At 32.3% G+C, this 26,762-nt stretch overlaps 2 protein-coding genes across 4 annotated transcripts in view; one reads left to right on the forward strand and one right to left on the reverse strand.

Moving 5' to 3' along the window:
* LOC126886472 (uncharacterized) overlaps positions 1-26,762 on the reverse strand; it is a 614,879-nt gene that overhangs the window by 515,583 nt on the left and 72,534 nt on the right. The window lies entirely within an intron of this gene.
* The window catches only part of LOC114335755 (perlucin), a 60,754-nt gene that overhangs the window by 415 nt on the left and 33,577 nt on the right, over positions 1-26,762 (forward strand). The window contains exon 2 of the mRNA XM_028286051.2: positions 8,430-8,527. Coding sequence (XP_028141852.1) covers positions 8,430-8,527 — 98 coding nt within the window. The remainder of the gene's footprint in view (positions 1-8,429; positions 8,528-26,762) is intronic.

Consider the following 26,762-nt stretch of genomic DNA (forward strand, 5'->3'; position numbering starts at 1 on the left):
TTTGCCGCAGAGTGTAACCGGCAAAGTTACATTTAATTTTTGCAATCTGACTTGATACACCGTTTATCTCTATTTTTCTCTGATCAATGAGTTTATTTTCCTGTCTTTAAGACCGATATCCAGTATCTGTCTTTCCATTGCTCTTTGTGTTTTGGATATGAGCAATTCCAAACGATTTCGCCGAGTTTTGCGGACGAGGTCCTCGGATTTGTACCAAATTTTAGTATGTTATTGTATCTCATTAAAAAATATTTTCTTGAGAATTATAGCCTCTTAGGTCTCATGGGGCCTGAGATAGGGGTCCTGAAAACGCCTAAAATTGACCTTTTAAACTTTTTGAGCGTTATTTTTAAATTACGATATCTCGAAACATTTTGAAGCAAATTTAATTTTTAAAACTGGATTTTTTTTTCTTGATGTCTAGTATTAACAAATAAATTTTCAAATTTCTAAATATTCAGCTTAATTTTGGGGAACTCATTAAGTGCAAAGCAAATTTTGAAAAATTGATCTTTTCTTATATTTTTCATTCTATTGTCAAATTTGAACGCGATGTCGAAAGATCATTTACAATACTTTATTTTAAGGTATTAAGGCAAGGTTTAAAATAATTCTAGGTATATTTTTTATCTCGAAAGGGAGCGAAGATATGTGCATTTTGAGCAGGACCATTTTTGCAAAAACAGCGTTTTTTGGAATTTTCAGCCTAGTGCAACTTTTATATTCCTATTTTTTTTACCTAAAAATTTTTTTGGGAGTAGTTCTCTATATTTATAATAATCTATATTTACGGAATTTCTTGGCCCGGCCCTCTAAAACTTCGTTTAAAATCCATGAGAAATCAAGATTTTTTGTAATGAGTAACTCAAATTACCTAGTTTGTAGGACTCAGTTTAATGGATTTTAATAATAGTCCAGGTTGTATGCTCGCCCCGTTAGGTAAATTATTCCAATTCAGCTTTTTTGCACAAACAGGGTGCCAGGCGCTATTGCGGTCGGAAAATTGTTTAAATCATTTTTTTTTAAACAAATTAAAAAAATAAAATTTTTCACTTCAGACAAATTTTTTTTAGTTTCTTTGGTTCATTCTGACCAAAAAAGATTTTTTATGATTTTTCTAGAAAATTGATTGTTGTCGAGTAATGCACAATTTAAAATTTGAAAAACGCGAAAATGGGAATTTTCAAGGCTTAATAACTCGGTTAAAATTATCATTGTGAAAGTCAGTAAGTGACCAAATCAAAGTTTAAAGCTCTTTCTACAAGATCCTAAATCAATTTTTGTCTTTATTTTATTAAGAAGCTGTTATTGTTAATTATCAATAATGAGCATCGAGCGCGTATTGAGGCGAGTGGTGAGTGCGCGCGAAATACAAGCTTAGCGCTCATTGTAATTTTTTAAAAATAACAACTTTCGTAATAAAATAATGACAAAAATTTCTTCAAAATCTTGTAGGGTGGATTTTAAACTTTGTTTTGGTCACTTTGTGACTTCCATAATAATAATTTTAACCGAGTTATTAAACCTTGAAAATTCCCGTTTTCACGTTTTTCAAATTTTAAATTGCGTATAACTCGACAACAATAAATTTTAGAGAAAAATTACAAGAGATCTTTTTTGCTCAGAATGAACCAAAGAAACTAAAAAAAATGTCTGAACTAAAAAAAAATTATTTTTTTAATTTGTTTAAAAAAAAATTATTTAAACAATTTTCCGACAGCGATACCGCCAGGGCCTCGATTTTTGACCCTTCGCTTCGTTATCAAACGTATGCGCTAAACAGATACGAAGCGGATACGTTCGATAACGGAGCGAAGGCTCAAAAATCGAGGCCCTGGCATCCTGTTTGAGCAAAAAAAAACGAATCGGAATAATTTATCTAAGAGGGGCGAGCATACAGCATAGAATATTATTCGAATCTATTAAACTGAGTTCTACAAACTAGGTAATTTGAGTTATTCAGTACAAAAAAATCTTGATTTTTCATGGATTTAAAACGAAGACTTAGAGGGCCGGGCCAAGAAATTCCGTACCTAGAGATTATTACACATGTAAAGAAATACTCCCAAAGAAAAATTCAGGCCAAAAAAATAGGAAGAAAAAAGTTGCACTAGGCTGAAAATTCCAAAAAACGCTGTTTTGCACAAAAACGGCCCTGCTCAAATGCATATATCTTCGCTGCCTTTCAATATAAAAAAAATACCTAGAACCATTTTAAACTTTGCCTTAATACCTTAAAAATAAGATATTGCAAAAGATCCTTCGACGTCGCGTATAAATTTGGCAATAGAATGAAAAAGATAAAAAAAATATCAATTTTTCAAAATTTGCCAAAATTTTACCCACTTAATTAATTTCCCAAAATTACGCTTAATATTTAGAAATTTGAAAATTTACTTGTGAATATTAGAAGCATGACAAAAAAAAATCAGTTTCAAAAATTAAATTTTCTTCAAAAAGTTTCGACATATCATATTTTAAAAATAACGCTCAAAACCTTTAAAAATTCAATTTTAGGCCTTTTCAGGGCCCCTATCTCAGGCCCTAAGAGACCTAGAGGGCTAAAATTATCAGAGGTACAATGACATACTAAAATTTAGTACAAATCCGAGGACCTCGTCCACAAAACTCGGCGAAATCGTTTGGAATTGCTCATATCGTGTCGGTGTTCTTCTCTGTGAAAGTCCTTGTTTGTGAGCCATATTATGTGATAACTGGTAAAATGCACTGGTTGAATACTTTCGTTCGGATATATTGAGAGTATTTTTTATTTATTAATATGATAATTTACCAAATGATAGCCATGCTAATCTAGTTCTTCTTTTTATTTCTTCGTTTGATTGTCCCTGTTCAGCTTTATTATCTGTCCCGGGTATATATATTCTGCCAGCTGTTCTTATTTATTCTGTTTGACTTCTATTTGTAATTTGTCTTCTTGGTTTGTCATAGTCTTGGTTTTACTATAGTTCCTCTGTCGCTTTTCTATCTAGTTCCTTAACCATATTTTGTAACTCTCCCTTCTTATCTGTTACCAGGACTATACCGTCTGCATACCTTAAGAGCTCTACATTTATTCTTATTCTGTATTTTTCCCATTTTAATTTTTTAAATATGTCTTTCATAGCCTGATTGAAAAATTTTGGCGATATTGTGTCTCCTTGCCTGACTCCTCTTTCCAATTTTATTGGTTCTGTAGCGTGTTCGTCCTTCAATGTTATTGTGATACTAGCGTTTTTATATACAGGGTGTCCCGAAAAGATTGGTCATAAATTATACCACACATTGTGGGGTCAAAAATAGTACGATTGAACCTAACTTACCTTAGTACAAATGTGCTCATAAAAAAAGTTACAGCCCTTTGAAGTTACAAAATTAAGATCGATTTATTTCAATATATCGAAAACTATAAGAGATTTTTTATTGAAAATGGACATGGGGCACTCTTATGGCAGGAACATCTTGAAAAAAAATTATAGTGAAATTTGTCTACCCCATAAAAAATTTATGGTGGTTTTGTTCCCTTAAACCCCCCCAACCTTTTGTGTACGTTCCAATTAATTCATTATTGTGGTACCATTAGTTAAACACAACGTTTCTAAAACTTTTTTGTTTCTTGGTATTTTTTAGATAAGCCAAATTCTATCGGGATGCGACTTCTTTTTCATATGTTTACATAAAAATTTTATGGTGGTTTTGTTCCTTTAAACCCCCCAAATGTTTGTGTACGTTCCAATTAAACTATTATTGTGGTACCATTAGCTAAACACAGTGTTTTTAAAACTTTTTTGCCTCTTAGTCTTTTTTTGATAAGTCACCTTTATCGAGATGTGGATTCTTTTTTAAATGTACCTAATAATGTAAATTATAAATAAATTTTCAGATTATTAACAGCTCTCTATAATCGTACTTAACCATATAAAAATATGTGGTGGATTAGACAAATATTCAAAATATCTCGATAAACACTGTCTTATCCAAAAAGTGCTAACAGGCAAAAATGTTTTAAAAATAATATTGTGTTTACCTAATAGTGCAACAATAATAATTTAATTGGAACGTACACAAAAGTTTGGGGGGTTTAAGGGAACAAAACCCCCATAAATTTTTATGGGGTGCACAAATTTCACTTTATTTTTTTTTTAAGATGTTGCTGCTATAAGAATGCCACATGTCCATTTTCAATAAAAATCTCTAAGAGTTTTCGATATTTGAAAAAAAATCGATTTTCAGTTTGTAACTTCAAAGGGCTGTAACTTTTTTTGTGTGCACTATTGTATATAGGTAAGTGAGCTTCAATCAACCTATTTTTGACCCCATAATCTGTGGTATAATTTATGACCAATCTTTTCGAGACATCCTGTATATTTGGTATTAAGTCTGTGTACCTGTAATCAATTCTGCCGCTCTGTAGTGAGTGTTTGATTGGCCAATGTTCTATGCTGTCAAACGTTTTTCAGAAGTCTGTGAATGCCATGTATATTGGGATTTAATCAACTTTTCAATCAGTATTTTTACTGTTAGCAGATGGTCGCTAGTGCTGATTTGATGATTTTTCAAATTTAACTCGCTGTGTCTTTGATGGCTGTAAATATTCCCTTTTGAAAATTTTACCGTAATATTTCTGAAGAATTTAGATAACAATGAGATTTTCGTGAAATTTTTAAAAAAATATAGAGGGGAGTTGTTAATTTTTAAACATTTTGTCGTCGGATTTCGTTAGTTTCATGTTTACTGAAAAAAGTTGAGTGGCAAACTTTTTAGTTTATAATTTTAACCAACACAACATAAAAGCATAAGTCATGAAGAAGTTTTATGGAAAATTTAAAGCCAAAATATTCAATAGCAAAAAAGGTATGTGACTTTATGGACGAGCGACACACCCCAAAAAACGCTTATTTTTCGAGATACTGACCACGGTGTGTTGAATGGCTAATTTTGGTCACACTTTATGTTTTTGATGGCGCTGAAAACGGAAATGAGGTTTATTTTGAATTTTGTGTGGAGGAACATTGTCAAAATCGCAATTTTACCCTAAAAATAAAAAAATCAAGTTTTTTGCTGTAACTCACTACAACTCTGTTCCCTTTTAATAATTTTTTCTGAAATTTTTATAGTATATATCTCTCACATGAAGACAATAGGTCTCTTTTAATCTTTCAGTCTTATTACAATAAAAGTTATGATTTTTTTAAGTAAAAGGCGCAGATACCTGATATGCAAAGTTTAATTGCAAAAGTTGAGTGACAAAATTTGAAACTTAGCTGTTTAAAGTTTATGTTGAAATATAGAGTACAAAGAAAAAAAATTTTTTTTTAGAATAGAATAGAATAATTTATTTGTCCTGCAAGATCATTTACATGATATAGGTAGGATACGTCAGTTTAAAATACAAGTATATACATATATAAAATATCACCTAAAAATTATTATAACATAAAATACAAACAGTACATAGAATTAATTATTTACATCACCCATATATTCGCTTACACTATAGGAACAATTTTGCAATAGGTACGATTTTAGTTTGCCTCGAAATTTATTTGGGTTTATTTCAAATCTAATACTATTGGGAAGAAGATTGAAAAGTCTTATACCCATATAATACTGGGATTTTTCGTATCGTCCATTATTATGTTTTGGTAGTCTTATAAAATCATTTTGTCTAGTGTGGTACTGATGATAATAATAGTTTGAATGAAACGTAGTTATATTAGATTTTACATATAGTATACACTTAAAATTATAAATAGAAGGTACTGTTAAAATGTTATATTTTTTAAAATATTGTCGACATGAATACCTGTATGGCAAATTAATCTAATTATCCTTTTCTGAGAGACAAATACTCTTGCAGCACTCACAGCACTACCCCAAAGATTTATATTACAGGCCAAGTGAGAATACACAATAATTGCATAATAAATATTCAATAACTGTTCAATTGTAAAAAAACTTTTTAATTGTAAAATTGCGTAATAGCTACTATTTATTTTTTTGCAATCGTGATTAATTTGAGATTCCCAGCTCATATTACTATCTAGATACGAACCCGCAAGTTTAGTGGTAGTTATAGAATGAACTATGCTATCATTTACTTTGATAGAGAACTTATGACTTGAGTTAGATCTATAGTAGAATTGCATACAATAACAACCAAAGCATTCTTTTTAGCAATAACAGGTCTTTTTGGCAATAACAAGCAAAGCATTCTTTTTACACCATCGTGTAAAGTTTTCTGATATAACATTCAGTAAGACAGTTAATTCCTCAAAACTTGAAGCAGATGTAGGAATAGTTGTGTCATCTGCATACATAAATCTGTTATTTGAACTGACATATCTGGGCATATCATTAACATAGCATATGAATATAAAAGGTCCCAGTATTGAACCCTGAGGAACCCCAATATAAAAAGCACCATAATATGATCGACAGTCATTAAGTTTAACGAGAATTTTCCTAGAATGTAAATATAATGACAGCCATAATGAGAACTGACCCCGAAAACCAATATTTTTTAACTTCTCTATAGCAACTCTTAAGTTTATAGTATCAAATGCCTTTGAAAGATCAAAGAAAAGTGCACCCACAAAATCACCCCGATCCAGTGCATTGTGAATGAAACTGAGTATAGCAAAACAAATGGTGCAACTTTTAATTTTAAGAAAAACGTGATTTAATTTTTTTTATTTTTAGGCTAAAATTGCGATTATGACAATGTTCCTCCACTTAAAATTCAAAATAAACCACATTTTCGTTTTCAGCATTATCAAAAACATTGGGCCCCACTCGTCTATAAAGTCACATAACTTTTTCCCTCTTTTTGCATATTTTGACTTGAAATTTTCCAGAAAACTTTTTCGTGAATTAGGTTTTAATGCTATGTTGGTTAAAATTACAAACTAAAAGGTTTGGGACATCTTGGATATTAATGCACCCTAATATGTCTGTGTAGATTTTGGCATTGGATCCGACCATCACTTGTAACACCGTTGCCGTATCATCTATTTTTTCATACTATGTGATACTATCACGTTACAATTTGTGATATTATACACGAGCGGGACACCCTCAAAAAAGCGCTTAGTTTTCGAGATACTGACCACGGAGGGGTGAATGACTAATTTTATTCATACTTTATATTTTCGAGGTTGCTGAAAACAAAAATGAGGTTTATTTTGAATTTTATTTGGGAGAACATTGTCAAAATCGCAATTTTAACCTAAAAATAAAAAAAAATGAAATCACGTTTTTTGCGTTTACTTTGCTATAACTCTGTTCCTTTTTAATATTTTTTTCTGAAATTTTTACAGTATATAGCTCTAACATTTTTGAAGACAAAGATACCTGCCTCAAGTTTTTATTCTTATCGTGATAAAGGTTATGACTTTTTCAAAGAAAACGGTGCGGATTTGTACATTGCAAAGTTTAATCGCAAAAGTTGTGTGACGAAGTTTGAAATTTAGCTTCTTAGTCACATTTATTTGAAAGTACAGAGTACAAAGAAGTTTTGTGGTAAGCTTTAAATCAAAATGTTTTATAGAAAAAAAATAGTGCAACTTTTAATATCGACATTAGAAATCCCCAATATAACGTTTATTTTTTGAGGGACAGACAATCTAGGTCTAATTTCTCACCTTTAATACTATCCTTGGATTATAAGCTTTCATTTGACACCTCATTTGTCATTCTACCTAATATAATGACGGAGAAGTAAACGTTCTTATTCTATTATTTTGTTATTTTGTAAATGAAACGATTATTCTTGTAGGTACATTTAGCATTGATTGAAATTATGAAAGAAATGGCATGGCAACACTGTGACGCACAAACATAAGATTCAGCTGTGCGTTACATAGGGTGCACTAATATCCAAGATGTCCAAAGTTTGTCACTCAACCTTTTTAAGTAAACATGAAACTAACGAAATCTGACGACAAAATGTTTAAACATTTCGAACTCCTCTTTTAATTCCTTTTAAACATTTTGGACAAATCTCATTGTTATCTAAATATTTCAAAGATGATAAGGAACAATTTTCAAAAGGAAATATTTGCAGAGACCAAAGTACCAAAGATACAGTGAGTTAAATTTGAAAAATCATCAAAATTGATTTTTCGGATTTTTGCATAAAATTTGATTTTTGGACATGTTCCACCAATTTTAGATAAAAATAAACTATATATTCGTATTCAACGACCTAGAAAAGACAAAAAATGACTAAATTTGGTTAATCACCTGAAAATTGATTTTCGTGGTCGGTATATAGTCATTTTAGGGATTGTTGCCGCTCGCCTATCGTTGCTTTCCTAATATTTAGCCTATTAGGGTTTGTCTATCGTGGTTGAATGTATCAAGTAATCGAAAGTTATTAAAAAAATTGTTATTTTGACATAAAAATATCTTAGATACTTTGTATTTTTCAGTGCCAAACTGGGAAGAGGTTTTTCGAGACTACCAGTCAAAAGTTGTTCCTCTCAGACATTGGGGAAATAAAAGCTACTGGATGGGCACCAGCTTTCAGGTATACAACTATTTTTAAATTATTGCCTAATTAACACACACTTCAATAAAGTTAGTTTATAGTCCATTCAGTCACGGTAACATATTGCAAAACCTCCAAATTTTAAAGAATCGCTTGGATTGACATGAAATTTCACATATACATAGATAACATGTCTTAGAAAAAAAAGTGAGAGTGTATCGATCTGTACTTTTGCCCTGGAGGTGAGTTTCACCCGTTTTCGGGGGTAAAAAATATACGTTCAACTTTCTAGAAATATAAAGTCTTTCTTAGAAATATTCTAATCAACTTTTCTTTTGTAATAAACTATTTTTAATGGAAAATAAGCCACAATTTTACGAAAAAAATGATTTTATTAACATAATTGATGGATTCGACCGTTACTTGATGGAAGTTCATTTTATCTCACAATAAAACACTGAAAAACGTTTGTTTTCTATACTTCTACAAAATTTATTACAACTATGTTATTACTACAGCTGTTTCGGCAAAGTGCCTTTCTCAAGTGATATATTTTACAATGTGTTTGTCTTTTTAAGTCTTTAACTGAAGAGGTTGAGGAGTGGGGAGCTGTTTGTCTCGAGTTGGTCCTTCAGAATTATATCTGTATTTTTCAATTTATTAATTTCCATTGATTCTAAAAGTGATAGCTTAAGGCCTTTATTTTGAATATGTAGAATTTGAAACTCTTCATTGAAAGAATGATTATGATCTAGAAGGTGAAGTGCGTATGTAGAAGTGTCTGTTTTTCTATTGTTGAAAGCCCTTTTGTGTTCTGCTATCCGTTTGTCAAAAGTTCTGCCAGTTTGACCGATGTAAGTTTTCGGACAGTCACCACAAGTTAGTTTGTACACACCACTCTGTAGTTGCTTTCTCTTTCGGCTTTTATTGTTTTTAATATGTTTGCTTAAGTTGTTGTTAGTTCTGAAAGCTGGTGTTATTCCTTTCTTTTTTATGTATCTGGCTATTTTTGTTGTTATTTTGCCAGTATATGTGAGAGAGCAGAAGGTACTGGGTTTTTTCTGTGGTGGTGGATACACTAATTTCAAGGCTTTCTTATGGAGTTTTTGGTTTAAAATGTTATTAACTGTTTGTTCGTTATAGCCGTTGTTTACTGCTATTTGTCTAATGATATTTAGTTCTGTCTCGAAGTTATTTCATGATACATAGACTGACAGAAATTCCTATGACAAAAAATAACTTCGAGACAGAACTAAATATCATTAGACAAATAGCAGTAAACAATGGCTATAACGAACAAACAGTTAATAACATTTTAAACCAAAAACTCCATAAGAAAGCCTTGAAATTAGTGTATCCACCACCACAGAAAAAACCCAGTACCTTCTGCTCTCTCACATATACTGGCAAAATAACAACAAAAATAGCCAGATACATAAAAAAGACAGGAATAACACCAGCTTTCAGAACTAACAACAACTTAAGCAAACATATTAAAAACAATAAAAGCCGAAAGAGAAAGCAACTACAGAGTGGTGTGTACAAACTAACTTGTGGTGACTGTCCGAAAACTTACATCGGTCAAACTGGCAGAACTTTTGACAAACGGATAGCAGAACACAAAAGGGCTTTCAACAATAGAAAAACAGACACTTCTACATACGCACTTCACCTTCTAGATCATAATCATTCTTTCAATGAAGGGTTTCAAATTCTACATATTCAAAATAAAGGCCTTAAGCTATCACTTTTAGAATCAATGGAAATTAATAAATTGAAAAATACAGATATAATTCTGAATGACCAACTCGAGACAAACAGCTCCCCACTCCTCAACCTCTTCAGTTAAAGACTTAAAAAGACAAACACATTGTAAAATATATCACTTGAGAAAGGCACGTTGCCGAAACAGCTGTAGTAATAACATAGTTGTAATAAATTTTGTGGAAGTATAGAAAACAAACGTTTTTCAGTGTTTTATTGTGAGATTTTATTAACGTTTCGAAGCCCAAATCGGTTTTTTTTTCTTTTGTATTTTTTTTTTTTACTAAGTTAGTACTCTTCGAGTTATTTTCGAGTGAATATGTTTTCTATTTTTCTACAAAAAAACACAGTTTCAGACGATTTTTCACAAATAACTTAATAAGTTAGTATTTCATCAAAAAGAATATTCTTAGCAAAATATAACTTATATTGCTTATAAAGGAATAAGATCTCTATAAGTACTCAGTATAAACAAAGTTGTAGCTAATAAAATAATAAATAATTTTGCCCGTTAGCCTCCTTTATACCACCAAAAACTTTTTTTAAGATGTTCCTCTACCTTTTTCTTCTTTCTGATTTATTGTCCAAGTCTCACATGCATACAACACAAACAAATTATATTGTCTTGTCAAAGGTATACTCATATGTATGTTAATATATGAGTATGTATATACAAGTATTTCCATACTCACCAAATTCCAAATCGAATATTTCAACGTGAAAAAATCAAAAAATAAAGCACTTCTTGGGGGAACTCATTACAACTTTTTTAAAGCGTTTGAAAACAGTTATATTTTTGTTCCTTTTTAACAGTTTCTAACATCAAAAGTAAACAAATTGAGTACAAAAGGTTGTTCCCTTTTATTTTGGTAAAAAAAATCGTGAAAATCACAAGTTGCTTTACTTGTGTATGTATTGTTTTTATGATCTGTGTTTCATCGGTTCATAAGTGTTTATTTTTGAAAGGGCTCTAGTTGGAAGGACTTGAACGAGTCACTAATCACGAGTGTATGCAAATTTTGAACAGCCACATCTTAACCAATTTTGGTCTTTATAGAAATAAAAGGCAGATATCGAGCACCTAATTTAATAAACCTTACCCCTACCGAAACCACTATATTGATAGACCACTTCCTTCGTAGTCTATCTCTTCATTTCTCCCTTGTTGTCCTGCTTTGCAAAACTCTTAGGGCGTTTATTTTTTGACATTTTCTTTGAGTCTCTTATAAATATCTATTAGCTCCTGGTTTGTTCTTGTGCGCCATTGTCCGTTAACCTCCTTTATACCACCCAAAACTTTTTACCTTAGAGTAATCTTTTTTTGTTCTTCTGTATTTTCTCCTCACGTTTTCATATAGTTCTCCTTAGTACAGCTCCTCTTAATTTTAATATTTCTGCTGAAACTCCGCTCTCTCTTGCACTTTTATCCTTTTTTATGTCTCTTATTCCTTTTATTGCGTCTATATATCGGTTTTAGCCTTGGGCCCCTAAGGCCTGTTGAGCTGAACTATATATATATATATATATATATATATATATATATATATATATATATATATATATATATATATATATATACATCATGTTACCATTACTGCGTCCGTATAACAAAGCGATCTTATTGCGTCTCCTGGAAATACAAGGAAAATTGATAATTTTCCGACGAATATTGGTTTAAAATTTAATTTCTAATATGGAACTATACTTTGTTTTATTATATTTTAATTTTTTAAATATTCGAATTTTCGTTTATTTTAAACCATTATTGCATCTTTATAACAGGCGGCTTTGTTAACTCCGTATATACCTCCAACCATACACAGTTGCGTCCATTCAATGTTGCCAAACTGAAGGACGCACTAATATTTAGAAATACATTATACATAAAATGAAACAAAAAATATATTAAATTACCTACCGGTATTTGAGCTTCGTAGCGAAATTGTAATACGAGTTGGAATTTTCGAACTGCTTGTTATATTCAATTATGATATCTATACAATTTTGATACAATTGTGATATCTACATATAAAAATGATCCTTATTTATTGAGAACGTATTAAGTAATATTTCATTTATTTATAGTTTTATATAGTAAACTCTCTCTTAACGGACACCTTTCTTCGTCGGACACCTCCTCTATACGGACGATTTTTAAAACAAAAATCATTCGGCGATATGCGAACTTGTACTCTTTAACTCCCTTCAACGGCCTGTGCAAATGCGGACAGCAAATGGAAAAATAAAAATTTTTATCCAAATATTTTACATTCTAATGTTATATAATAAAGCTACCTATACTAAATTTACAATCAAGATGCAGTAGAATTAAACAAACCAAACACGTTAAATTCTACTAGGAGCACTCCAGAATCATAATTTACAATGTATATACATTGTAAATCCCAAATCATGATTTCCAAAATTTATACATTGTAAATTACGATTCGGGAGTGCTCCTAGTAGCATTTAACGTATCTTGGTTTGTTTATTTCTACTGCATCTTGATTGTAAATTTAGTATAGATTTATTATTTCAAATCAATACAGATGTCCATGAGATATGTGATATTTGATATAACTGTTTACGTTAGCGGCACCAAGTAATAAAAGTTTGATATTTCCACTTTACATTAACAAACTGTAAGCAAAGCAAGCAAAATAATACATTTTACTAATGTCCTGTGTGTGACCGATGACGCGAATGCCGATGCCAGGAACATTAAATTTTATGATGAAGTTTTTGTATTTTATTATATTAATTTTAACGGAAATATCAGATGAAGCAAAATATTCAAAAACTCAACTTAATTTTTGTTACTTTCGGATTAAATTTCGTAATAGATTTTATCTGAATATCGACCTATGTAAAATTAGTAAAACTGAAATAATTTTAGTTCTGAAGGTTTTGCAACGTAAATAATATGGCGTCCACCAAAAGGAAGTTTTTAGGTTTGAAAGAAAAAGTCGATATGGTTCATTATGCAGAGATGCATAAGTTAAGTGTTAGAAAGTTAGCAGAAAAATTTGGAATTGGAAAAACTCAAGCTAGTGAAATTTTGAAACATGTGATTAAATTAATTAATTTTCTGAGAGCGGAAACCTGGAAGCGAAAATAAAATTTTTGAAAACGTAGGGTGCTGCATGAGACCAAATTGTTTTCGTTTTCGATTGGTTTTGTAAAGTGAGGTCTAAAAATATTCCTGTTTGTGGTAAAATTATTCAAGAAAAAGCATTAGAAGTTGCAAAGGAACTAAGTCTCGATATTATGAAAGCTTCTGGCGGATGGCTCGAGAAATTTTGTAAGCGTCATAATATTTCCTTGAAATCCATATGTGCGTAAGCAGCTGCTGTAGATTTATTAGTGGTTTCTGACTGGAAAGAGAAACTGCTCGCTCTCTCTCCGCGAGACATTTTTAACGCAGATGAGACGGGATTATTTTTTAGAGCATTACCCAACAAAACTTATACCTAAAAGGAGAAAGATGCACTGCAAATAAGGCTTCCAAAGAAAGAGTCACAATACTATTTTGCACCAACATAATAGGGGACAAAGAAAGGCCACTCAGTAATTGGAAAAAGTAAAAAACCCCGTTGTTTCAAGGTTTCACACATAGAAAAATTACCTATCGAATGGTATAGCCATAAGAAGTCGTGGATGACAAGGGAAATCATGACAGACTGGCTAAATAAATTTGATAGAAGAATGCAGAGAGAAAATCGAAAAGTTCTTTTGTTTCTAGACAATGGTACGTCTCATCCACAACTTGTTTTATCCAATGTTAAAATAATATTTCTACCACCAAATACTACATCAGAATACAACCCCTGGATCAATGGATTATAAAATGTTTTACAACATACTGCCGACAATTTTTGATTTTAAGGCTACTGTCGTCAATGGACGAATATGATTCTACAAAGGAGATTAAAAAGTCTATAAATATTACCAACTTCTTAATTTGGACCGTAAGTGCATGGAAGCAAGTGCAACCGAAAACAATTAATAATTGCATCTAGAGATAAACTGAAAATTTTGTTAACAGAATCATTTGTGTAATAAATTATTCTGAATTTTTCGAATTATACAGAAAAAAAATTGACGGACAAAAATATATATAAGGCAGTAAAATTCCATGCTTCGGAAAGGGAGAACGGCTATTCATCTATGGGAAAAAAATTTGATAGAAATGCTCTCATAGCGCAACAAAATTTATATACAGTGAGCACGTAAAAGTTGGAATAAATTCATTTTCTCGAGAATGGACGATTTTGGAACAAAATCCCGAAATAGGTCGATTTTTATTTTTAAATTACGACTTTTTGGCATATATATCATACTAGTGACGTCACCCATCTGGGCGTGATGACGTCATCGATGATTTTTTTTAAATGGGAATAGGGGTCGTGTGATAGCTCATTTGAAAGGTAATTTAATTCTTTATTCAGTAATATAAACATTTACATAAATATTTATACAAGGTGTCCAAAAAGAAATTTTTTTTAATTAAATTTATTGACATAAAAAGAAGAATGCATGTAATTTATTTAGTTCAAAAAACATTTTACTGCTCTCAGAAAACGGAAAAAAATGTTTACTTGAAAAATAATCATTGCTTTTTGCTTAAATTAAATATTCAAACTGTTAAGACGAAGATGGGTGGTGGCTTTAATATTGAATTTAAGCAATAAGCAATATTTATTTGTCAAATAAACATTATTTCTTGTTTTCCGATAGCAGTCAAACGTATTTTGAGTTAAATAAATTACACACACTCTTCTTTTTATGTCAATAAATTTAATTCAAAAATTGTTTTTTGGACACCCTGTAGAAATACTTATGTTAATGTTTATATTACTGAATAGAGAATTGAGCTACCTTTCAAATGAGCTATAACACGACCCCTATTCTCATTTAAAAACATTATAGATGACGTCATCACGCCCAGATGGGTGACGTAACTAGTATGATACATGTGCCAAAAAGTCGCAATTTAAAAATAAAAATTTACCTGTTTTGGGATTTTTTTCCAAAATTGTCCATTCTCGAGATAATGAATTTATTCCAACCTTTACGTGCTCACTGTATATATTTAGGTATATACATAGGTACTTCTTGTTGTGAACATTAACAATACAAAAATAAAATGCATAAATAGACCTAAACTTTTTTTTCTGAACATATTTAAAAACAGGAACAATTTAATAATTTATTTGATAAGCAGTAATCAGATTGTAGGTATAATTATGAACAGAAGATAAAGTAATTTAAATGAGGTTCTTTCATTCTACCATACCTAACCTGAAGCTAAACTAAGGATTTTAAATAAATAGCCATAAAAAAAATGAAACATGACCACATATAAAATCACCCCCTGGGATGTCTTAGAAACCAAATGATATACAATATTAAACTCAACTCCACCATTTAAGGAAATACTAAAAAAATACTAAAGCAGATTTTAATTATTTTCTTACTTGTCTTTATATGCATTTTGTATAAAAATTTTGATTTTTAACCAATCTTTGTTGTATATTATTTTTTTAAACTTTTACTTAAACTCATCACACTCTAGTCTTTTAGGGGCTTTCTTTACTTTAATATGATTTTTAAAGTACTTTAATGTTACTTCCTTCTGTTCTTCAGTCCACGGGACGACTTTCCTAATAATTTTCTTTTTTAATTTGGGTGCAATTGTTTGAATTAGTGTATTATCTGCATTGCTATTACTGGTCGACATTTCGGTACCCTTGCTATTTACTAAATCATCCAACATATCATTTTCACCCTCATCACTGTCATGATAATTAAGTTCCAGAAGATTTTCTTCCGTATTGTCATCTCCTATGTCATCTATAGATTTTTCTTTGTATTGGTCTGCTCCGCCTTTTTCCATAACCATCAACAGCTTGGAGATTTTAGCTGTTGGGTAAACATCATCTGGGAGGCGATAGGAACTTAGATGAACACAGGATGTATGACCCAGAAAGGCTCTCTTCAAACATCAATGAAATATCGAATCAAATGAGCAATCTAATCAAAAGTCTATCTACCATAACAACGAAAAAAGAGGTATTGAAGAAAAATACATGTTATGCCACCTCAAGTACCCAAACTGAAGAGCCTCAACATTTCGAAGAAAGTCCAGAGCAAAAGTCAAAAACTACAGAAGATAAGTGTCACTTTGTAGTTATTAGTAACTTGAGCCCAATATACACACCTATACAAGTGGTTCACTATATTAAAGAGAAGCTAGGTGTCAAGGAATATATATAAGACGTTATATCCTCCTTAAAGACGCTGACACAACAACTGGTTCTTCATTCAAAATAGGTATAAAATCTAGAACATCTATTAACCTATTACTTAATAAGGGCATTTGGCCACCTGGTGTAAACATTAAATGGTCTATCGAATCTTCATATTTCGAACCAACGCTTTCATCTGGGTCACATAAAAATCCGAAGAATATCAGAAGAGGTATTAGCCTGGAAAATTCAAATAGCAGTTTATGCAACAACAAAGATGAAGTTCAGAGCACAAACATACATACAGACAAACAGGCCATCGAAATTTGCAAAACCAAGAATCCGTTCCATACCCATATTAATTTCACTAAGAAAGATACTTTAGAACCATCTACTAATCTGGATCCATTGACCTCACCAAGAGTTAGATTAACCAATAACTCTAATAGTCGATATCTGTTAGCCAGATTAAGGGAACCGGATATCTTAAAGGCCATTAAACTTCATCTTGCTTTTCTACACGACCAACCTGCATTAGTATTTTATGATGGGTATACCAACACAAGTGTTAAACTGTTTCTGGCTTCCGAAGGACTTCCTACAAAGAGTGAAGATCTATGAAAAATTCTTCTAGATTTTAATAATGCTTATGGAATTGGTGCAGGTGAGGTAGACGCTGATCTTGCTCCTTTTAGGTCTTTTCTAACTTCGGAAAGAATTATTCACCTGCAAAAATCAAGGGAATGCCACCGAAACTACTATTCCGTTGCCTCTCCAAGACGAAATTTTTAAACATCACGACGTGTTCTGGGGGACTGGAATCCTCAAATAATTTTAGTGATAACAAATTTAGCATTGTTCTGATTAATATTCGTTCTATAAGATATAAAACTGATGAATTATTTCTGTTTCTAGAGGAATTAGGGTTTCCACCGATAGTTGCGGTTACTGAGCACTGGCTTGAAGTCAACGAGCCTTTTTTTGTAGAAAAATATTCCACTATTGCTAGGTATGACCGTCTAAGTTCAGCTCATGGAGGCACCCAAATTCTTTCTACAAATAATGATTTTTCTCTGGTAACAAAATATGACTTTTTATTAAGTGAAGCATTCTTTGAGTTTTCCTTAGTTTACAGTAAGAACCTTAATCTTTATATTATTTGCATTTATAGATCACCTGACTCTTCCGTGGAACTATTATTTCAGAACCTGCTAAATTTGTTAGATGACCTGCCTCATAAAAGCAGAAAAATTCAATGCGGTGACTTTAATATTAATTATCCTGCTACTTGTGCTACACAAATATCCCTGGTCAACATATTTGAATCATATGGTCTATCAATGCACATTAATTCTCCTACAAGAATTACAAAAACTTCATCTACCACAATTGATTATATTGTCTCAGATTTCTCACCCCGTGATGTCTGCGCTACAACTGTTAATGCGGGACTATCTGATCATGAAGCGGTTTATACGAAGTTTATAACATCTTTAGCAAGTCCTCCTCGAAAACTCGACGTTAAGCAGGATTTTTTCCGGTCGGAACTTTCTTAAATTCCAAAATTTATGCTTAACCCCTGAGTGGCATTTTCCTTCTATGGACGTCAATTATAATTTCAGTGATTTGTTGAATAAGCTTGTCTGTTTCTTCAATAAAGCATTTCCTTTAATCACAATTAAGTCAAAACATCGCAAACCCTGGACTACCAAAGGTGTCCGAATATCAGCCAAAAATATGCGTTCACTAGTCTACATCAAGAAATTTACTACCAACGTCTCTGTTACTGAATATATCACCAAGTACAGGGCAATCTATTTAAAACTTATAAAATCAGCTAAAAAATTTTACTATCAAAATCGTCTCAAAAGCTCTAAAAGTGTTGCAAAAGAAACTTGGTCCATAATAAACGATCTTCGAAATAAAACTCACACAACTCATCATTTTCCCTTCCAGACCCAAAAAATCTAAATGAATACTTTGTTAATGTGAGTAAAAATATAACATCAACTATTGTGTCACAACAAGATCCCATTTCCTATCTCCCTAATTCAAGAAAGGTTTCGAATTCATTCTTTATAAGACCGGTTGATAAATCTGAACTGATCCAAACAATCAATAGTATCAAAAGCAACTCTTCCTGTAGTACCGATGGACTATCCATAAAAATTTTCTCAAATCTCCCAGACAATGTGTTTGGAGTCCTCATCTCTCTAATTAATAATTCTTTTGAGAAAGGTAAATTTCCAGAGTGCCTAAAGACGGCCATCATTATTCCTCTTCATAAGGATGGTGAAAAATCTACTGCCTGCAATTATAGACCTATTGCATTACTACCGGTACTCTCCAAAATTATTGAGAGATTCATAAAAGCCCGACTTATTTCCTTTCTCGTTGATAACAAGATTTTATCACAAAATCAGTTCGGCTTTTTAAATAATAAATGTACCATCGATGCCATGTTTTCTGTACTGCATGAGGTTTATCAAGCATTAAACAATAATCTGCACACTGCCACTGTTTTTTTGTGATTATGTCAAAGCTTTTGATCGTGTAAATCACGACATTTTGATAAAAAAAACTAGATTTCTATGGAATTCAAGGTATTTCTTTGAACTGGTTTCAATCTTACTTGGATAATAGGAAACAACGAGTTAGAGCAAATGATACAGACTCTAGTCTCAAAAATGTTGTATGTGGTTCACAAGGTTCATTATTGGGTCCTCTACTTTTCCTTATCTTTACTAATGACATCACTAGTTTAAAAAACGATGGAAAAGTTTTTCTTTTTGCTGACGATACCAGTATCACTTGGAGCAACTCAAATATCGCAACTCTTCATGCTACTATAACTTCTGATCTACTCACAATAAAATCCTGGTCCGATTCTAATTTACCCTCTTTTAACGTAGATTAGTAGCATTATCCTATAAAGGAACTCTTCAACCCTTACCTCTTTATAACAGCCAGATCAGTATCGTTGATTCTGTAAAGTTTCTTGGTATTTTTTTAGATAGCAACCTTAAATGGTCCCTTCATATCGATGTGTTAAGCAAGAAACTATCCTCAGCTTGCTTTGCAATAAGATCTGTTTCGAAGGAAATGAATTTAGCCTCTTCCAAAATAACATACTTTTCATTGTTCGAGTCCCATCTTCGATATGGTCTGCCTTTTTGGGGTTCTGGTACAGCTGCCCAATCCGATGTTGTTTTGAAATTACAAAAAAGAGCAATAAGATATCTGTTTGGCCTCAGAAGAACAACACATTGCAGAAGCTACTTCAAAGGTCACAGGATTCTAACACTACCTTCTTTATATATTTTAGAAACTGTTTGTTTAATTCGTAAACATCTACATGTCTTTCCAGCAAGACCTAGACATGACTATTCCACCAGAAATTCTACCTTTGACATCTATTTACCGATCCCGTCCAGTGAGTTAGTAAAGAAATCTATATTATATTCTGCAAAAAAACTATACAACCATCTCCCTCTGCAACTTAAAATGACAAAAGCCTATTTATCTGAAAGACCAATATTATTCAATAGCAGAGTTTCTTAACCAATAACTAAGAAATTACAGTATTCTTATGTATAAGTAGAATCTTAATCTACAGTGCGTCCATAAAGTAAGGCATAAATTCGTTATTTCGTAAACCGGCGACTTTGAGGAAAAATCCCGAAACAGGTCGATTTTTATTTTTAAGTTACGATTTTTTGGCATACATATTATCCTCGTGACGTCATGCATCTGGGCGTGATGACGTAATCGATGATTTTTTTAAATGGGAATAGGGGTCATGTGATAGCTCATTTGAAAGGGTATTTAAGTCTCTATCCAATAATATAAACAATAACATAATTATTTATACAGGGTGTTCAAAAACATTTTTTTAATTAAAATAAGTGAGACAAAAAGAAGAATATATGTAATTTATTTTAAATCAAAATGCATTTTACTACTGTCAGTAAAGAGAAAAAAATTTTATTTGACAAATAAACATTTGATTTTCGTTTAAACGAAATGTTCAAACTGCCAAGAGACAGGTGGGTGGCAGCTTTAACATTGAATTTAAGCGAAAAACAATATTTATTTGTCAAATAAACATGATTTTCCTGTTTTCTGACAACAGTAAAACGTATTTTGAATTAAATAAATTACATACATTCTTCTTTTTGTCTCAATTATTTTAATTAAAAAAATGTTTTTTTGAACACCCTGTATAAATAAATATGTTAATGTTTATATTAGTGAATAGAGAATTGAATACCCTTTCAAATGAGCTATCACATGACCCCTATTCTCATTTAAAAAAAATCATCGATTACGTCATCATGCCCAGATGGATGACGTCACTAGTATGATATATATGCCAAAAAATCGGAATTTAAAAATAAAAATCGACCTGTTTCGGGATTTTTCCTTAATGACGCCGGTTTACAAAATAATGAATTTATGCGTTACTTTATGGACGCACTGTATATTTGAGTGTCATATGCAGCAGCATAACTTATTAAATTTCTTAAGGTAGATTACGCAATTTGCAATTTTTTTTTAATTTTGCAATATATTGTTAGGGTACTGATTTTTATTTCACTTTATTATGTTTACTTGTAAGCTTTGTCTATAAAATTGTTAAATTGTTCATGACATCAAGGCATATTTCTATTCTATAACCTTGTTTTAGGCACTCATTTAATATTCGCTTCCCACGATTCATATTGATAGTAAACTGTTTTTAAGAAAACTATTTTCTTAAAAATCCACGTACAATACGGATCTCAAATATGTATATCTATTAAAGTAAAAATAGATAACAGAGTTGCCACATTTCGGAAGCAATAATATGCGTGCTTTGTCAAATGTATACTTGGAGTAGTATATTATCTTAGCGCCAACACGGAAAATCGATGAACTAACAATAAACTGGTTGCTAACATTATTGCGTCCTGATACAAAATTTAAATCATAAAATATATCTGTCATCTGATTATATGTTGCCAAATTGAAATTAAAAAGGAGAAGTTTGAATATTTTGTCAACTTACAGAGTAGCAATGATACTTGAAAAACGACAGGAACAACGAAAATTATGGCTTGACATTATTGCGTCCGATATACGGACGCAATAATTCGAAGGTATCAATAATGTATGTAATTGGGATGTTATCAGACGCAACAATGATAGAATGATGTATATATATATATATATATATATATATATATATATATATATATATATATATATATATATATATATATATATACATCCTACTATCAATTTGGCATCGATACATTATGCATTTACCATCGATTTGGCATCGTCTTGCAAAGTGGCATCTGTATATCGATGCCACTTTACACTACCTTAATAACTTTATTCCTGTACTTGCTACCAGAAGTCTAATCAGCTCGGTAGTTAGAGATTTGATTCCTTGATGTTACTTTAATATATCAGCTTTCCTTGTTTACCTCTTACTAAGTTATATAAGTTTATTCCATAAAATGTTTGAGTCCAAAATGATCGTACAGTGAAAATATTATATACATTTAGTTCAGTGTTTTACCGTTTTGTCGCTGCCGTTATATACATGAAAACGTATATCCCACTTTCATTATCAATCATTTTGGCATCAGAAATTTGGCATCACTGTTGAATACAATATTATTCACAACGAAAAATAGACAATTTGAGAATGTATATATTATTTTCATAAAGAAATCAGTCTGGCATCATGTTTTATTGTTTTCACCCAATTTTGAAAAAATGTGAAAACTTTGTATTATCCACGTCCGTCTGTCTGTAACCACAACTCCTCCGTCAATATACCAGCTAGAATGACAAATGAGGTATCAAATGAAAGCTGATAATCCAAGAATGGTACTAAAGGTGAGATATTTGACCTTGGCGGTCTGTCCGTCGGTCTTTACGACCGCGAATATAACTCCTCCATCATTATACCAGGTAGAATGACAAATGAGGTGTCAAATGAAAGCATATAATCCAAGGATGGTACTAACGGTGAGATATTTGACCTAGGCTGTCTTTCCGTCGGTCCCTCCGACCGCAAATATAACTCCTCCGTCATTATACCAGGTAGAATGACAAATGAGGTGTCAAAAGAAAGCTTATAATACAAGGATGGTACTAAAGGTGAGATATTTGACTTAGGCGGTCTGTGACTCGGTCCCTCCGACCGCGAATATAACTTATCCGTCATTATACCAGGTAGAATGACAAATGAGGTGTCAAATGAAAGCTGATAATCCTAGGATGGTACTAAAGGTGAGATATTTGACCTAGGCTGTCTTTCCGTCGGTCCCTCCGACCGCGAATATAACTCCTCCGTCATTATACCAGGTAGAATGACAAATGAGGTGTCAAAAGAAAGCTTATAATACAAGGATGGTACTAAAGGTGAGATATTTAACTTAGGCGATCTGTGCGCCGGTCCCTCCGACCGCCAATATAACTCCTCCATCATTATACCAGGTAGAATGACAAATGAGGTGTCAAATGAAAGCTTATATTCCAAGGATGGTAATAAAGGTGAGATATTTGACCTAGGCTGTCTTTCCGACGGTCCGTACGACCGGGAATATAACTCCTCCGTCATTATACCATGTAGAATGAGAAATGAGGTGTCAAATGAAGGCTGATATTCCAAGGATGGTACTAAAGGTGAGATATTTGACCTACATGGTCTGTCCGTCGGTCCGTCCGACCGCGAGTATAACTCCTCAATCATTATACCAGGTAGAATGATAAATGAGGTGTCAAATGAAAGCTTATAATCCAAGGATGGTACTAAAGGTGAGATATTTGGCCTAGGCAATCTTTCTGTCGGTCCGTACGACCGCGAATATAACTTCTCCGTCATTATACCAGGTAGAATGACAAATGAGGTGTCAAATGAAAGCTTATATTCCAAGGATGGTACTAAAGGTGAGATATTTGACCCAGGCTGTCTTTCCGTCGGTCCGTACGACCGCGCATATAACCCCTCCGTCGTTATACCAGGTAGAATGACAAATGAGGTGTCAAATGAAAGCTGATAATCCAATGATAGTACTACAGGTGAGCGATTTGACCTAGGCTGTCTTTCCGCCGGTCCGTACGACCGCGACTATAACTTCTGCGTCTTTATACCAAGTAGAATGACAAATGAGGTGTCAAATGAAAGCTGATAATCCAATGATGGTACTACAGGTGAGCGATTTGACCTAAGCTGTCTTTCCGCCGGTCCGTACGACCGCGACTATAACTTCTGCGTCTTTATACCAAGTAGAATGATAAATAAGGTGTCAAATGAAAGCTTATAATCCAAGGATGGTACTAAAAGTGAGATATTTGGCCTAGACAATCTTTCTGTTGGTCCGTACGACCGCGAATATAACTTCTCCGTCATTATACCAGGTAGAATGACAAATAAGGTGTCAAATGTAAGCTGGTAATACAAGGATGGTACTAAAGGTGAGATATTTGACCTAGGCGGTCTGTCGGTGGGTCCGTCCGACCGCGAATGTAACTCCTCTATCATTATACCAGCTATAATAATAAATGAGGTGTCAAATGAAAGCTTATAATCCAAGGATGGTACTAAAGGTGAGATATTTGAGCTGGGTACTCTTTCTGTCGGTCCGTACGACCGCCAATATAACTCCTCCGCCATTATACCGGGTAGAATGACAAATGAGGTGTCAAATAAAAGCTTGTGGGTGAAAACCTAGGACTTACGAAGTCCAATTTAAAAATAGGGCATATCAGAGATATGCCTTAGACATCATAGAAGACAATGACACAGAAAAATCAAACAAGCAATATGTCAAAAGGGCCTTAGTTATGTATCTTCGGTCCTGTTGGTCCAATCGTGATGTATAGTACCTCAAATGATAGGATTTGACAAACAGAATACAATGAGAGAAAAATCAAATACAACCTCATGTCAAAAGGGCCTTAGTCGCGTATCTTCGGTCCTATAAGACCAATACGGCATCTCAAATAATAGGACTTGACAAATAAAATACAATGACACAGAAAAATCAAATTCAGCAACAAGTCAAAAGGGCCCTAGTTATGTATATCTAGTCCTATTGGTCCAATTGTGACGTACAGCAGCTCAAATGGTAGGGTTTAATGAACAGAATACAATGACACAGAAAAATCAAATACAGCAATATGTCAAAAGGGCCTTATTTACGTATCTTCGCTCCTATTGGTCCAATCGTGGCGTACAGCACCTAAAATAACTGGATTTGACTAATATAATACAATGACGTATGAAAATCAATTACAGCATCATGTCAAAAGGGCCTTATGCCCGATTTCACCAACGATACCTAAACAGTTGCCTTATTAAGTAATTCTTATCGATAGGAACTTCTTAAGTCAATACTTAGGAACAATCGCATTTCACAACTAATAGAACTGCTTATCTACGAAATGCTTTCCTAGGTATTACCTAGGGTACGTTTGAACTATTTTGGATAAATAAAAAGAAGAATAAGATGACATTTCCTTACTTTTTCTATTATTTGTCGTTATTGTTTGTTTGCCAATTTGGTTTTATTCAGTTTTGTACTGTTATAGTTATTTTATTTAGTAGTTAGTTATTTGTGCATTAAGTTTGTATATAATAAAAATATAGTCTTATGTTATTTGTATATGTACAGTGAAATGGAGGAAAAAAAGAGTTTTAAATTTCACATATGACGAAAAATTGAAGTTAGTTGAATTGTCATTAATGAAATAATTTTAAAATAAATAATATGTTGAAAATTGCTTTTTATTATTAATTTTTTAATGACACACTTTTAGTTATATCATGAATGGATTTTTGAAACACAACACTAGTATGTTAGGTAGTAGGTAGACTACATAATTTTGTCAACAGACCTGTAAAAACTCCATAGGATTTTCTATATTTTCCAACACATATTATATTAATAATATAAAAGAAAATACAAAATTACAACTAATATACCTAATATTACAGAATAACAGAAAAATTAAGGTAAGAAGCAAATTATTGACAAACGTCAAAAGTACATTAGTCAAAATTGTAAAAATATAACCTGACTGTCAACGATAAGTAATACCTAAAGTTTAGGGAGATCGAAATCCGTATCCTAACGTATGGTAATGCTTAAGCGGTTTAGGCAATTCTTATCGTATGCTGAAATCCGTTTTAGAGTTAGGAAGTACCTAAACCCACTTAGGTAATTCTTAAATATTTAGGTATCGTTGGTGAAATCGGGCATTAGTCTTGTATCTACGGTTCTATTGGTTCAATCGTGACGTACAGCGTCTGAAATAATGGGATTTAACTGGCAGAATAAGATGGTGTAGACAAATGAAAATGACGGCATGTAATAACACTTTAAAATTGTAGAAATAAAATGGATTAACACACATGGTATGGCATATTAGGTGAGAGTATTTAACAAATAGAATACGATTACATACGTCCAGTTTTTGACAAGCGACTTCTCTACATATGATAAACGCGAAAGGGCCCCAACGTTCACTGCTCGACATAGGCCTCCCGTTCACTGCATATACCCACTGCTTTCTGACGCTGTGACTTGAGAGGATAGGATTTAACGAATAGAACGACAAAGAAGACTAAACAAGGCAGCTCACGGGAAAAACACAACTGTCCGTTTTATACTCTACAGGGAAGCATCAAATATTCAACGTAAGAATATATTAGAGTATAACGGTATGATAAATCTTTTTCTTCTTTTTTTCATTTAGTGCATTCCGTACGTTTTTTAAACATAATCAGGAGAAGTTGTTGAATTTCTGAAGTCTATAAAAGAATTTCTTAACAAACCTTTTTTTAATTGTGTTATGGATTGTTTTTAAGAATGTGTTTAAAAGGCAGTTCGCAGGCTTATTGTTCAATGGTCTTATCACTTTCAAGCGCCTGTCTTTTTTGTAGATTAATTGTTACTTGTGATTTCAACCATTCTAGCGGGGCAATGCCTTTTCTATAACTGAAATAAATATTGTTATCCATTTAATTTTTTTCCTCAATTAATTGAATGCCTCCTACTGGTGTTTGGTCTAAGCTTACCGCTTTTCCCCATTTAAGCTAAACTGCTCGTCAAAAGTTAGGGATATAGAAAATTATGCTCATTTTCATAGCTAATTTTTTCGAGAACAGATTAACGGATTCCACTATTTTTTTTTAATATTTTAGATTTTTCTTTAGTATTTATACAGTTGTGCAAAGGTTTACACAAACTTCTTTTTTGTAC

Source organism: Diabrotica virgifera, chromosome 6, assembly GCF_917563875.1.
Source record: "Diabrotica virgifera virgifera chromosome 6, PGI_DIABVI_V3a".
Taxonomy (NCBI): Eukaryota; Metazoa; Arthropoda; class Insecta; order Coleoptera; family Chrysomelidae; genus Diabrotica; species Diabrotica virgifera.